Genomic DNA, 16288 nt, shown 5'->3' with positions numbered 1-16288 from the left:
AGGATGTGGGCTAACAGCTAGAGTGGTCGACATTGAAGCTGGGGAGCTGCGTTAGAGTCTCGGCAGGGACGCTCAACATTCTGAGGTTCTGGGCAAATCACTTAATCTCTCCGCGCCTAGCAAAAATTAATTTGTCTGTAATGCAACTGGCGCTCATGTAAAGTGCTCTGGTACCTTCAGGTCGAGTTCACGCTATAGAAGGCCCCCTCCCCCCCCCCAAAATTTAATATTATTGTATATACATGAGAAAGTCAGAAATGTTGCCTTTTTATTTTTAAGTGTTCATCATATTTTTTCATGACATTTGTTGCCTAATTTAAATGCAGAATCTTTTGATGGCTTGGTTCGTCTGTGGCTCTTAAAGTCAATCCAGCCCCTGGCTCGGCTCTGGGTGGGCTCTCACTTTGAATTTGCTGGTTGCCCACCTCTAGCTGGGGCTCAACATTTTAGACCTGGAGGGGCACCAGTGCAATAATGGCAGCTCATACCTGATGCATAATTGAAAGGTACTGGCCCACAGAAAAGTATGCGGCGCCCAAGGTTACCACAAGGATGGTTGTACAAAAGACTTCTGCCCCTCTCTTCCATCAAAGGCTATGGCTACGTTTCCAAACCCAGAGAAAGATTCAGGTTAGATTGCTACCAGCTAAGGGTATGCCAGGATACTGACTTCCAGACACACGAGGAACATTGTGTATCTATGAAAGACTTGGTCTGCGAGGATGAACATTGAACGTCGTGTGAAGTTTTTGCGCTCTTAGTTTGTACCTGTGGTTGCAGGTGGTTGGCACCAACACTTATTTTTGAGAACCAAGACTTACATTTTATCATCATTTTTTAACCCAGAACAAGAGAGAGGAAGGCAGAAAAGAAAAGGGGACAGGCAAAAGGGGTTAAAGCTACCAGAAGAGAAAGATCGGAAAACATTGACAAAAGGCAGAAAGAGGAGTGTGAAAGAAAACCAGCAAAAGTGAGATATATTCATATGTGTGCTTGTGTGTGGGAGAAGGGAGTGTGTGTGCCACCCCACCACTTCTTCAGGTTACCAGCTCCAGTAAAATTTGTCTTTAAATTTGTATACTAAGGTTGTTTCAGGACCATAGAATAGATTCACACACAATTATATTGAGGTAAAAATGAGATAAATTCCATTGCTCTTTAGAATGTGCTTATAGTCACAGAAAAATGTAAATATTTTGCAAAAATCATTGGAATGCAAACATATAAGTGCACCTTCTACTTCTCGACAGGCAGGGGTGTGCACAAATGCTATATGGTAGCATAGTTAATACCTGCTGTCCTGTATGTTTTTCCTGAAGTGTACCATAACCTGATGGGTTTTTTGTTCCACTGTACGGCAGCCAAAATAACCATTCCTTATTATTGATGATGACCACGTAATGTGTTTGATGCCAAATGGTAACTGCTCATAGAGTTTCGTCTCGTAGTATAGAAAGAGCTAGATGTATATAAACCCATATAACACAACTATAAACGTATGCACTTAGGTAAAGATGATAAAGGTCACCAAACACACTTTAAACTTTTTTTTAACGCTTCCTACTCCAAACTTTGGCTTGTAAACAAATGGACTTATAATAGTTCTGCACCTTTAGTCATCCAGACTGAGAATTGAAGTTGTATTTATTTATTTACCTATTTATATAGCACGACCATTTCAAATCAGACATCAAAGCGCTTCCTAAATGTAAAAATTTTTTTTTAAAGAAAGAAAAGCAGGGTGGGCACATCATTTTTTCCGAAGCAGTAAGAGTGGGTAGTGTATCCAAGCATTGTAAGTGTGTTGCAGAGTGCCCTGTGCATACACAGATGTAAAAGGTTTCAGTTCACTACTGTTTCGAAAAAAAAATATAATAATGCATACATGAATTTTCTAAGGAGCAAAGGCGGGCTATAGGCTGGAATTTAGGTCAGTTAAACACATAGGCAGCACTTCCGGTCCTTGCATGACTGATGTGCTCTGAAGCTGATTTATCCAAAGTAACGTTGGCTCGTGCAGTCTCTGTAAATAAACTTTATTTTCCCGCTCAAGGTGGCATTACTTGTGTAATCAGAAGTGAGTTGGTGAGATAAAGTATTCCTAAAGCTGCAGGATGAGCCCTGTGGTCCTCCTGTCGTGATTGTTTTTCCCTCAGCTGTTGCTTTTTAGGCGGGAATTAATTATCCCGCGCGCCTGAGCTGGGAAATGGCTGTGGCTGATAAGTGAGATGTGAGGCGAGGCGCTTTGAAGTGTTCCCAACGCTTTGCTTCCCTCCCGTGATTCGTGCTCTGTATTATCTGTTTCAGCGGCTGTCCGGACACAGCATCAACCCTGCCTTGCGGATGTTTGGCCAGTCCATATCAGGAGGGGTCGACATGGACGGAAACGGGTACCCCGGTACGTACAGAGAGGTCCCTGTGACTCATGGCACTGCTCGCCACGCCCTCTCAGAGGAGCAGAGTTAATGTTGTAATACTTGTAAAGCGCATGGCTGCCCCAGCCAAGGGGCGTCCCAGCGCTAAGCACAGACAGAAGATAGGTGACAGGTCCTCAGAGCGCCACAACCGATTATTCGGGGGATAGATGAGTTTTTATGGCCTAAACACATCTGTTCCCTGATTAATTAACATTAATATGATGCCTTTTAGTATTTATACTTCTACTACAACGAGCGCAGACCTCTCAGCACAGGCTCTCTTTCCTTCTGTTATCAGAGATAGCAATTTCTCTCTACTATATTGTATTCAGTCTTTCAATTTGTCTTCAAAACTTTTGATATGTAAAACCTATGAGAAAGAGATAAAACATAGGTCATGGTTTTCATCCCAAATTTCTAATCTAGTCTGTGGTCTGTTGTGTAGTATTGTTGGCATTTACCAAATGGACCAATACTGAGATTGTTTGGGGTGAAAATGGTGTTTCTCGTATGTTTTCAGAAAATGCTTTTCACAATACCGTATTACCAGTTTTGTTTTGAGACCTTTCTGAGTTACAAAAATGTTCTCTAGTCAATTTGGTAAACATCTTCAGCACATATGTTGCTTTTTGTGTGATGTGAATGAAGAAGTGTTTGATCACACACATCAGGGAGGAATTCATTGCCCACAAAGAGGAGAGAGGAAGGGTTTTGTGGAACAAGGAGCAGTTTAGTAAGTCCAGGGGGTGCAGAACTGTTCTATTTGACGTTTAATTAGTAAAAAAAAAAAAAAACGCCAATAAGGATCCCTTATGCTGAATCTGTATTCTTTTTGATTTCTGTGTAGAACGTTTTACTCTGTCCGAATGGTGCAACTTTCTGCTTTTTCAACTGGTGGCGGCAAATGCCACACACAGCAGGATGACTTGATTTGATTAACTCTACTACCTTTCTGACTAACCAAGTTCTTAGTTGTTGCAAATGTCTGCCTAAAGTAATCTCGTGCCCACATTATAATGGGTCTTTGCACTTTAGACCATAATTATTAAGTTTAAACAGTACAACTTGTAATAAGGCTACACATTTAACATGCATCATAAGAGCTCTGTAAAATACCTCTGGAGGGATTGGCTAACTTCGGCCCTCATGTGGAGGGTGGAGTGGTGAGTAGAACGAATGAAGCTGGCGACCAGGGAGGCCCGATGAAGGTGGGAAATTCAATATTTTGACCATGTCCCAAACCCACTGCAGTGCCTGCTATTTAACCTACCTACGGTCAAAGGCAATGCATGATTTATTGCATTGGACTGTGCTTTGTATAAACAAGGTTGTATAATAACTCCTGATATGATTGTTTTCATAAATTAAACATTCTGTGTGGCTGATTCCTCTTCCATTTGTGCTTGATTAAAAGGTCCCGACTCGCCAACATGCATCATTCACTTGAAAGTGGAGTGGACATTCGATAATTAATTCATAACCCGCGTAGCAGGCGCGTGCTTCTTCTTTGGGTTGATGGGATTACTGTTTGTAGCTCATGGGTCTCTAGGGCGTTTCATGGCTTCCTCCATTAGTCATTAAATGATATGTTTAAGTAAGCTTAACAGTGGCGGCTCCTCCGCTAAGGTGGAGGAGCGTCGCATCCCTGCTTTTTCTGCAGTGAAACACAGAGAAAATAAAATGATAATAGCTCGTGTTATTAGCATTTTATTTCCTTCTACTTCCACCCGCAGCTTTGCATGAGGGGGTGGGGGCAGGGCAGGAGTGATAGCACCCTCCTAAAGTGCGCAATGACTGCTTGGATGGCCCTCTCAGGGTGCCCAAAACAATCTTGCGCACTTCGCATGTTCTCCATTCAGGCTGCATCGCAGTCTACGTGGAGAACATGCCCAGGCCTCCAGTCAGTGTCTGAGCGCCGAAACCCGGCGCTCAGACCAATCACAACGCTGCAAAGGCAGCTGGGGGATTGCTGGCACAGGCCCTCAGCCTCAAAGTGAGCGCTGGGTTCGCCTTCTCCCACCAATCCTGGAGCTGCTGTCATGCTGAGAGCAGATCTAGGATTGGTGCAGAGTTTCGTTCCACTGGGCAGGAAGGGAAGTCCTTCCTTTTTCTGCTCGTGGACATCACACCACCATCGCCCGGAATGCCGCACCGGGTGGGAGCATCATTGAGGTGAGCCGCCGCTGGTTGGTACTGATTTGTACAATTATTTCAATGGAACAAAACATAGGCCTAGGATTTCCTCCTTTCCTGAACAAATCAGCCTAAACCTGAAATTTCTGGGTCAAATAAATGGCAACTCAGCAGTCACAGTTTAACTCTTATAGACTTGAGCATTCCCAAACATAAAGCTGCTGTGCTGGAGGAAATGCTTACAAGACTAATGGCCACATTTCCAATCCGAGCCCAATACTGCTAGATTAACAGAGTGACTCTCGAGTACACTTGTAGATTGACACAAATGTTATTAACACACTCAGGGAAACAAGGTAATCCACCACCAACAAATTCCTATGCTATGAAAAGTGATCCATGTACAGTGTAGTGTAGGGTAAAGTGGGAGTTCTGGTGGTGAGGTTACTGATGGTGTTGGTCTTCCTAAAAGATATAAATATCCAGTGGTAGGACAATCAAAATAATGTGGGAACTAACATTTATAGAAATAACCTAATGGGCCAAGCATTGCATGGAAGGTACATATTGAGTATTAAACATCTGTAGTAGAAATTAGCCTTCCTGGTTCAGATCATACTAGCATGAAAAGTCAGAGATGTACAGGCCTTACACAGCAGACAAACATTTTACGACTTTGCAAAGAAAGATTTGATTTTTAATAAGAGTTTAAAATGCTTTTTGAACCTTCATTCAATGTTTTGCAGAGGTATTCAGTAGTTATGATTTGTTAGTTTGTAGCACTGATCTATGGAACTGTATAATGGGTGTTTTTTTATCATTAAGGTTCCATTGTCCAATTGAGTTCTTGATTGTATTTAGATGGGTGTTTTACGCTCTTGAGCACGTGTCAAAACTATGGTTCTGATTCTAAAACACACATGGCAAGTATCCCACACCAAATAACGGCCACTAGATGTTTAAGACCCAGAATGGGGAATAACATGCGTGGCTTGGTTATATTGGATTTGAGTTTGACCATCCCGTGTCGGTGCTCCACTGATTGGTGTGTGGACTGTATGTTCTCCTGTTGTTGTTGCACAACACTTACATAATTTTTTTTTTCAGATGTTACCATTGGTGCGTTCATGTCGAACAGTGCGGTTTTATTGAGGTGAGAGGGGTCCTCTACGGAGCTCTTTAACTTATGTCCCAGCTCCCTTTTCTACTAATTCATTTTGTTTTCAGTTCTAGTGATTGCCTCCATTTAGGTTTTTACCTGAGCTAAGTGAATCATTTAAACGCAGCAGAGTCATTATTTCCAAATTCCAATTTGATCAGGCATTTTTAAGAAAATATAATTCGCACAGTGCCATAAAAATGAATATGAAAGCCTGCCTTCTCATCATGCATGGTCATGAAGGGATTAAATAGGTCTGTGTGCCACACCTCTAAAACACAGGTAGCATCAGCTCCTTGTGTTTGCGTATTGTGCCATTGGCAGTGGAGTACGATGTGTGCATTGCAGTCAGCACATTGCCCACTCTATTTTTTCACGCATAATATAGTATAGAGCTGAGAGTGGTGTAGGAATGGACTGTGTTTCACAAACCTAGAGAGCTATTCATCTGTAACTCATCAGTGCCACTGGAAATATGCAGCGGGGAGGACCAAATTATGTGCCACGGTTGACTAAATTATGCTGCAACAAAAGGCAGATTATGCGGCCTCATGCGGCACATTTTGAGATAGTATTACTTAATTATTTTGTCCTTTTTTTAACTTGTTGGTAGCACTGTATGAGAGAATATTTCACCTAATTAGTACCAGTGTAATACCCAATTACCACAATAAGCAACTGAAAGATCACCAGACAACTTTTGTGAAAGACCTTCCACTGTGCAGGTACATGTGTTGCTGTGATTTTAGAAACTTTTGTTTCGTTTGAGCTAGAAATAATTTTTTGGGGGTAAAATCTCCAGATTACACAACAAATGATTGTTTCTATGGCAAGTACGGCAAAGCCATAATTACGCAGAAAACGCTGCAGCCGTAGAATCGCATAATTCCAGTGTCCCTGGCTATAATGACAATAAACTTCTAAATGAAAAGCTACTCTTGTCAGTTACTAATAGAACAACCGTAAAGAGCACACACCTGGGCGTAAATTCATTTCCTAGGGACACCTGATGATGATTGAAATGCATATGGAAGCCCATCATTTATTAGGGATATGAGAGGACTTGCAAATCCGGCCAGTGTGGTGTGTTGCCTGGGGTCCGCTGCATGGATGGACCTCGCCGACTGTTTCTGAAGTTTGTGTCTGTGGGATGCACAACTGGTTCACTTGAGTTTATTAATCCAGCTACCTTTTCTTTAAAGGAAGACACGCCCGAGCTAATATCCACCTTGGTTTCATTGTTGGTGGAGTTTAGAGTCCTTTCATTGACTGTTTCAGAAGTTTAGCCCATGTCCTGCTTCCCCCTAATTGATGTGCTGTGGCTAAAGTGCTACTGTTGTGTTTGTCTGCTTCAGGGCCAGACCGGTCATTACTGTGGATGTCTCCATCTTCCTTCCGGCTTCCATCGACATCACAGCCCTGCAGTGCCAGGACGATGTACAGAAATACAACTGCCTCAACGTCACCGTCTGCTTTCAGTTCAAAGGAAAGCATGTACCGGGGGAGATAGGTAATGTACAGTGTTCTGGTGAAAAGCCATAGTGTTTCCGTCACATCCTTTAATATGATGAACATCTATGAAAGCGGGCATTCTTCCATCCAACATTTAACATAGGCCTGTGTGTTTAAAATGGTCATTCGAAACATCCAAAAACAGGTACATTTCAAGATATTAATATATGTGTGCCATGGGTGAACCGAAACATCAAAGACTGGAATGGTGGCAGACATGCTTTTTGAAGATATACCAGTGGCCACCATGGTAAGGAGGAATATTAAGTAAGTCTTATAGACTGTATTTGCCTTTACACTCCCTTTTACTGGCAATGGTATAAGTGCATTGTCACTGCCACATCAACCCCCCCCCCTTTTGTTTGTTTGCTGTTTTACAGAAAAATTCTGGCCATTCTTTTATTAACATAAACTGCCTGATTGCAAGGACATCTGATGATGTTCCCTTCATCCACTTTGAGTCCTCATAAGACGACATTTTCTTCCCATTCATTTCATCTGCTTAGTGACTTTACTGTGACTTCTTCCCTGCTCTTAGCCCTAGGAACTGCACCTGGACAAGATTTGATATTATTGCATCTCTCCCTTTTCTGCTGCTTCTGAGGGGTCGTGCCGTGAAAGTTCAAAATAGCTGACTGTTGCAAATGTATTTGCCAGTTTAGTTTGGTAGGGCGTAGCGTTGAGTTTTATTGCACTAGCTCGCAGGCTTTGACTGAAAATGAGTGCTGGTGGGCCCCACTGGTAACCACCGAATTAAATTAAGCAGTGCTCAGCTGAATCCACCTTGTCGAGCTGGTCTTGCTACAATAAAAAATGTCTCTGTCAAGTGATGCACTTACCTTTGGAGCTCAGTTTAGGCCACATCAAATAGGCGCCCAATCTAACACAAATCTGAAAAAATTGATTTCTTTTTCTTCGTATAGTATGCATGTGTTGTTGAACTCTGCTTCCTGTTTTTCTTAGTATATTATGCATGTGTTGTTCAGTTCTGCTTCTTGTTTTTACTTCGTATAGTATGCATGTGTTGTTGAACTCGGCTTCCTGTTGTTTTTTAGTATATTATGCATGTTTTGTTGAATTATGCTTCTTGTTTTTACGTCGAATAATACACATGTTGTTGAATTCAGCTTCCTGTTTTTTAGTATCTTATGCATGTTTTGTTGAAGTATGCTTCTTATTTTTACGTCGAATAATACACATGTTGTTGAATTCAGCTTCCTGTTTTTTAGTATATTATGCATGTTTTGTTGAATTATGCTTCTTATTTTTACGTCGAATAATACACATGTTGTTGAATTCAGCTTCCTGTTTTTTAGTATCTTATGCATGTTTTGTTGAAGTATGCTTCTTGTTTTTACGTCGTATAATACACATGTTGTTGAATTCAGCTTCCTGTTTTTTACTATCTTATGCATGTTTTGTTGAAGTATGCTTCTTATTTTTACGTCGAATAATACACATGTTGTTGAATTCAGCTTCCTGTTTTTTTTACTATCTTATGCATGTTTTGTTGAAGTATGCTTCTTGTTTTTACGTCGAATAATACACATGTTGTTGAATTCGGCTTCCTGTTTTTTTACTATCTTATGCATGTTTTGTTGAAGTATGCTTCTTGTTTTTACGTCGAATAATACACATGTTGTTGAATTCGGCTTCCTGTTTTTTTACTATCTTATGCATGTTTTGTTGAAGTATGCTTCTTGTTTTTACGTCGTATAATACACATGTTGTTGAATTCTGCTTCCTGTTTTTCCTTGGTTTATTTCCTAAATACTCTTAAAGTGGCTATATAAATAAATCAGGAAATCTAAGCTGTGACCTACCAACAACATAAAACACTGAGTTATAAATGAATTTTGCGTTTATCTCCTCTTCAGATTATTTGTAGTGTCTGAATACTGATGGTGCATGTATATATAGCTAGTGCCTGGCTTTCCCATACATTTGTGTCTACATTTTGAAGGAACATTTTAACTGGATTAAAATCTGTTCGTTTACCAAGGCACTTTTATTGCCACCGTATTTAGTCCTCTGTGCTTGAAAGCGCTGTTTACATCTGTAACGCATTTCCGCTGTATCAATGATGTTTATCCTGGCATTTCCTGAGATGAAGGAAGAGCTCGGTAGCCCAACTGGCTAGCAGGCAAATGCTTCCTGATCAGGCTGGGAAGAAGCTTATTCAATACCCTCAAGGCACCCTCAAGCCGCTAATATTTATGACAAAGGGGTTCTCGTTCCCTCACCCACAGACTTGGAACCGTTTCTGGTGCAGAATTCTTTACCCCACATGCAGTCCCCCCGTATTACCCTTATTGTCTTGGAACGTGCATCTTACATCTCAAGCAGTCCCATTAGAAATGTCTATGTGGGAATGAATATATGTGGAGGTATTTTGAGGTTCTATGGTCTGGCGTCTAGGGGTGCGCGGCATCCACAAGTTAGACAGTATATACTCTGTTTATGAGTCTATGTTTGGGTGTCCAATGTTAATGTGTAACAGGCCTGAGAAGCCAAGGCAGCCTTTCAGAAAAATCACTGACGGCATAACTGTTGCTCATTTAGTTTTATTGCATTCCTGGAGTTGGAAAGAAGAAATGTACTCTGTAACCTGACCATGGAGGCTGGGGCGCTGAGAGGGAGTGCTGAGGAGCATTCGCAAGGGGCGTGTCCAGGGGCGGGCAAGTAGGTCATCCTGATTGGCAGCAAATATGCAGTGGGCTTCAGAAACCCATCATGTGACCAGGTTTTGGTACTGGCCTCTCTCAACCCAAGTGCATGCTATACATTAGCAATATTTGACACCATGGCTGATATATAAGTAAGTGCTGGACAGTATTTGCACTTCTCAGTTGAGGTGCTGCACTTTCAGTGGGAGAGTGCTGACACCTTTTGCAGGGCTGTGTACTAGTGATAAACCATCTCAGCATGTCTCCACAGGGATGGGTATATTTAATGGGTCAGCAGGAGCACCTGGCTCAGGGCTGCCATACTTTTAGTGGGACTAAGAAATCACTTCCCTCTCGGACTTTCTTTAACTCCTTTGGAAAGTTGGAGCACTTCTCTGCACACCTGCTACACAGTACCAGTACCTTTCTGCATAATGCAGGTATTTAGTGACTAAGTGATATCATTAATAATCTCAACGAGAAAAAGGAGGGGGGGCGAAAGAGGGCTTTGGAAAGAAGGTCCAGCTAGGTGTGCCCTATAATGACAAACAAAGTGATACCAAAGCTGTTCCTTAAAGATAATGAGACGAACCAAGAGAGTATACAGGTGACTAGTCTATGTAGTACTTAGTCGGATATTGGAGCCCTCATACAACCGTCTAGGTGTCGTGAATCACGTACCCATTGGGATGTGAAGCGTCATCATCGGGCTGCTCCTGCGTTGGGCCGGCTGGTGCAATGCTCAACGGGCTCTTTAGGAGCGCTCTTATGGAGATCTTTTTATCCGGACAGCCGTTAGGTGATTGAGGGTAGGGGGCTCTGTTGTGATGTAGATGAAAGAGTGAGAGTTAAAATAGGTAGGGGAGTGCCCACTGAATCAGTTTATTTTGGGGCCTTCTTACCTAATTAAAAATTGTGTGAGGTGGAGTGTGGAAGCCCAGAATTATGTGCTAGGTGGTCAACACTGCCTCATCTAGGGTCTGAGGTGGAGTGTGAAAGCCCAGAGTTATCTGCTAGGTGGTCAACACTACCTCATCTAGGGTCAACATGTTTCTCGCCCTGTTTGAGAAATACTCTGGCGATTCATCAGGACCTATTTGATTCTATCTACATTGGGCTGCATAACAAATTTTGAAACAGCATTTTTTAACAAGATTACCTGCAACTCGGTCTACCTGTAGAAAAGAAGACCAATAAGATTACAAAATGTAAAACATAAAGTGTTGTGGTTATATGGTGCGTCTCATATGCAAAGCATGTGCAACTATAGTGATGGTGCACGCTAAGCGTGGTGATAAAAACACACTAAAACCAAGTGATGTGAAAACTCCACAATGTGTCATTGGGTTTCAAGTAGCCTTATATAGCATCACAAGAACGTGCAGAGAGCACTTACCCTATCATATTCAAAGGTTAGCGTGCTGCAGTTCCTGGTAGAGGACGCAAGGAGTTCCTTGCGTTCTGTAATTGTATATATGACAAGGTTGCTGGCAAAATGGCATAGTGAAAGGTAAAAAACTCCAGGGTGATATAAAACCCCTTCTCTTGATTTAAAAAGGTTATACATATATATAATCACAACATATCTCTGTCTCCCCACATTGGTTGTTGTAAATTAGGCACACGTGGCAAAGATTAGGTAAAGTTAATCTTGATGCAAAAGGACCTCTCTATCTAATAAAGGTCTAGTCAATGATGCTTATAGTTCAAAGTAATTCCCCTTCAAAGTCTGAAGCCGTCCAAGTGGTAGAGGACAAGGTGAAAGACCGCTAAAAACGTTGTCTAAAATGATAATCAAAGAGTACTTACTAACGCGCCGAGTCCGCGTCTCCTGCTGACCTACCCCGATCTACCAGGACTGGGAGGTGGGGTGTCTAGTATCGCGGGGATTTAAATAGGAAGTGTTCCCATGGCTGGCGGCGGGAATACGCGTGGCCGTGCGGCGTAGTTGAGGTGAACGCCACGGTACATCATGGGCGCCATCTTGGGTGAGTATCAATATCGGCACAGTCAGGGTGAAGTCCGATGTTATATCGCTCTTGATAATGCACTCGCAGTTACGTGTGTTGCTATGATAATTAACACATGGGTAGGATTGGCACTGTAATTGAGCATCAATATCGGCACAGTCAGGGTAAAGTCCGATGTTATATCGCTCTTGATAATGCACTCGCTGTTACGTGTATTGTTATGATAATTATCACATAGGTAGGATTGGCACTATAATTAAGTAGCCCGTCCGAGATAAGTGCTGTGGACAATGGGTATGAATTTAAAATATGATTGGGGGAGATAAAATACTTGGACCCTTAGTCCTAATGGAAGCATCGCGGAGAGCGAATGAGAAATGGGCAAGAGAAGGGCACCTCAGATTGGTGTAAGAGGTGTTGGAGTTACTGCGGTAGTGTAGATGGGTCATAAGACACTAGTAGACCACTATAGCAGTTAGAGGTGTTTATCATAGTGGTTTAAGGGATGCCCATGGGATAGCTTCATTAAGGCCTGCAGTGTGGGACCCCAATCTATACACCCACCTTTGTTCCTTCACAAATAGTGCCTCTTTGGTGATGTTAGGAAAGGATTCCAAGACGAGCCATGTGAATGAATCTGGTGTATGTCCTGTTTCATGGAAATGCATGCACATCCTCGTGTTGGTTCTTTTGCAGCGAAAGTTGCTGCGGTGTTCTGTAATGCGTGTTTTTATGGTACGAGTTGTCATGCCAATGTATTGTAGTCTGCAGGGGCATGTGATAAGATACACGCAGTTTGCTGTGTTACAATTAGTGTGGTGGCGTAGTTCCCACTTGAAGCCATTACTGAATTGTACAGATTTGTGTGTCGAAGTGAGGGGGCACACGGAGCAAGAACCACATGGGTAATGTCCACTGACAGGTGGTAGATTCCAAAGAATTCTTTGGGTGGCATTCCCCTGTGTGCGTGGACGGGTGTGTATAAGTGTATCCCTCAAGTTTTTCGTACGCTTAAACGAGAACCTGGGGGTTTCAATGTTCATTGTACCTGTGTTGAGGATATTCCAGTGTTTTTTAATGCATTTCGTGATCACATTAGAAGCAGGAGTAAAGGAAATGACACAGGTAAGGACATCAGTAGGGTTTTGTGTCCTAGGTGCTAGCAACGCCTCCCGATGGTTATTGCGCGCTCTCTTGTTAGCTAGGGCTATTTGTTTTTCTGGGTATTCCCGTGCTCTCAAGTTAGTAGCCAATCTAGTAGCCTCCAACTTGTAGTCAGACAGGTCACTACAATTGCGTCTTACCCTCAAAAATTGTCCGACAGGTAAGTTCTCCTTCAGACTTCGTGGATGGTGACTGGAATAGAGTAACAAACTATTCCGGTCTGTCGGTTTTTTGTATAGAGTCGTGGTGAGAGTACCCCTGTTTAGAACGACATTCAGATCTAGGAATGGGACGTTTTTTTCGGAGATTGTGTGTGTAAACTTAAGGTGTGGATCTAGGGTGTTAATCCAACTACAGAAGTCGATACAAGTTGACATCTCTCCTTTCCATAGTATCAGGATGTCGTCAATGAACCTCTTCCAAAGGTATATATCAGTGGAGAATGGATTTGAGTGATGGAAAATATTGCGTGTCTCAAAGTCAGCCATGTAGAGACATGCTAGACTCGGCGCAAATGTGCTGCCCATACAAGTGCCTTGTGTCTGTTTGTAAATTTGGCCTTTAAATTCAAAAAAAAATTCGGTTAGGGCTAACGTAGCGCAATCCATTATAAAACTGATAGGTGTGTTGTGGTCCCAGGGATCGTGGTTGAGGACACTCTCTACCACATCAAGTGTGGCCCTCTGGGGTATGTTGGTGTATAGAGCCTGTACATCTAGGGTTACTAGTAGTTTGATCTCCTCGGTGGGAGGTAATCCTGTTATCAGGCGAAGTAGATCTGAGGTGTCTTGTATGTAGGATTGTGTTTTTTTGACAAATGGTTGTAAAAAATAATCGCAAAATTGCGAGAGGGGTTCAAGCACTGAATCAATTCCTGATACTATAGGCCTGCCTGGTACCGGGGAAATCCCTTTATGGATTTTTGGCAGAGTGTAGAAATATGGGGTCCTTGGGTTCTTTTTAATCAGAAATGCTGCTTCTTTCTTGCTTAACCAACCCTGGCTCTCAGCTGAGAAGACCAAAGATGTGATGGTTGTCAAAAGGCGCTGCGTGGGGTTGTGTGTGACTGGAGTGTAGTAGTCCCGGTCACTCAGTTGGCGTCTACATTCCAGTTCATAGTCAGTTGTTGCCATAATGACTGTCGCCCCTCCTTTGTCTGCCTGTTTTATAGTAATAGATGTATCACTAGATATATTCTTGATGGCCTCTGTTTCTGCCTTTGACATGTTGTTATAATGTCTTGACATAGGTGCATGAGACAGGTCTTTAAGTACAGCCTGTTCAAAAGTAATCACCTCAGGTGGCACCATATTAGTTCGAGGGGTAAAAGTAGATTTATTGTGTAGTCCACTGTCTGTCCGTTGTGTCATTTCCGTGTCTTTGAAGAACGACTTTAGCCTAACCTTACGGAAAAACTGTTGGATTTCGCATTGTTGTTTAAACTGGTCTATCTTTGGAGTTGGTACAAAGCCTAGGCCTCTCTGTAATACTCTGTGTTCAATCTCGGTAAGATGTCTTTGGGAAAGGTTGACTACTAAGTCTTCTTTTTGTTGTTGGTGGAACTCCGGGTCTCCATGGTTCTCGGGGTGTCCTCCCACTGAACTCTCATGCCTTGTGGGATTGTCTGACTGTTTTTTCTTCTTTGCCCTCGCCCTCTGCCCCAACCTCTGCCTAAAAAAGGCTGGTTGTACACCGGGGGGTAGAACTGGGGTGGGCCTTGTGGTGGTATAGGATATGGTGGGGGACCATGAGGGTGTATGGGGTATTGCCAAAATGCAGGATTCTGAAAGGGGCCCATCGGGAAATTTTGGTAGGTTTGGCGATTACCCTTGCGGAATGAGTTATAGTTCACTGATTCGGAACTAGAATTGCTATTACTTGAGGACCCTCGCCTTGAGGAGTTGGAAGCTGAATCTCCTGAATTATTAGAGGTAGGTGGTATAAAGTCTTCTTTCAGGTAAGGGTAGACTTTTTCTTTCTCAAAATTGCTCACATCTTTCTGTAGTTTCTTTACTTTCTGCTTCATAAGGTACTCACGATGTTCGGCCATTTCATTATTAATTTCTGAAAGTTTCGTCTTGTACAGAGTGGAGGCAGTGGCGCTTTTCAATGTGCTTTCTGCCAATTGGATTCTCGCCAAAAGTGCCTCTGCTAATCTTTTAGCGGTATTGATAATCAAGATAAGGAGGTCTCTGGTACATTTCCAGGAGACCTGGCACCAGTCGATTTTAAACGGGCCGTCTTCTAAAAAGATACGGGGGAAGATTTTAACTATTAGTCCGTTTGGAGCAATGTTAGCCCTAAGATATTCGGTCATTAGGGCTCCGTGAAGGGTGATCTTAACCCATTCTCTTTTCATTGAGGATAGGGATTGCCAATCTTCCGATTGGCTCCCTGTAGCTGAACCTCCATCTGTTCCAAGAATGGAGGGAGCACTCAAGATTTCGTCAGCAAAGGCTTCACCAAAACTCAGTCCTTGGCCCTCCATTGTTGTCAATCGTAATGGTGGGCGTATATTCTGAGTGGGATGTAGAAGCTATGATGTGGAGTTCATTAAAAACCGTGGTTCGTGTGTACCAACAACCAGTCGTTGTGGTTAGGATATGTTAAACGGAAGAAAGTATTAAATTCGGGGGATATACACAGGTTAACCCACCAGAAAGAAAGCCCCACGGATATGTATCCGTACAAGAGTTCAACGAGAAAAAGGAGGGGGGGCGAAAGAGGGCTTTGGAAAGAAGGTCCAGCTAGGTGTGCCCTATAATGACAAACAAAGTGATACCAAAGCTGTTCCTTAAAGATAATGAGACGAACCAAGAGAGTATACAGGTGACTAGTCTATGTAGTACTTAGTCGGATATTGGAGCCCTCATACAACCGTCTAGGTGTCGTGAATCACGTACCCATTGGGATGTGAAGCGTCATCATCGGGCTGCTCCTGCGTTGGGCCGGCTGGTGCAATGCTCAACGGGCTCTTTAGGAGCGCTCTTATGGAGATCTTTTTATCCGGACAGCCGTTAGGTGATTGAGGGTAGGGGGCTCTGTTGTGATGTAGATGAAAGAGTGAGAGTTAAAATAGGTAGGGGAGTGCCCACTGAATCAGTTTATTTTGGGGCCTTCTTACCTAATTAAAAATTGTGTGAGGTGGAGTGTGGAAGCCCAGAATTATGTGCTAGGTGGTCAACACTGCCTCATCTAGGGTCTGAGGTGGAGTGTGAAAGCCCAGAGTTATCTGCTAGGTGGTCAACACTACCTCATCTAGGGTCA

At 42.8% G+C, this 16288-nt stretch overlaps 1 protein-coding gene across 1 annotated transcript in view; it reads left to right on the top strand.

Annotated features, from left to right (window-relative positions):
• The window catches only part of ITGA9 (integrin subunit alpha 9), a 962089-nt gene that overhangs the window by 209485 nt on the left and 736316 nt on the right, over window positions 1-16288 (top strand). The window contains exons 12-14 of the mRNA XM_085607531.1: window positions 2308-2398; window positions 5658-5703; window positions 7065-7219. Coding sequence (XP_085463657.1) covers window positions 2308-2398; window positions 5658-5703; window positions 7065-7219 — 292 coding nt within the window. The remainder of the gene's footprint in view (window positions 1-2307; window positions 2399-5657; window positions 5704-7064; window positions 7220-16288) is intronic.

This window comes from Triturus cristatus, chromosome 5_2 (genome assembly GCF_964204655.1).
Source record: "Triturus cristatus chromosome 5_2, aTriCri1.1, whole genome shotgun sequence".
In the NCBI taxonomy this organism is placed as follows: domain Eukaryota; kingdom Metazoa; phylum Chordata; class Amphibia; order Caudata; family Salamandridae; genus Triturus; species Triturus cristatus.
The sequence above is the reverse complement of the archived record's forward strand: the minus strand, read 5'-3'. Positions and strand labels throughout refer to the sequence as shown.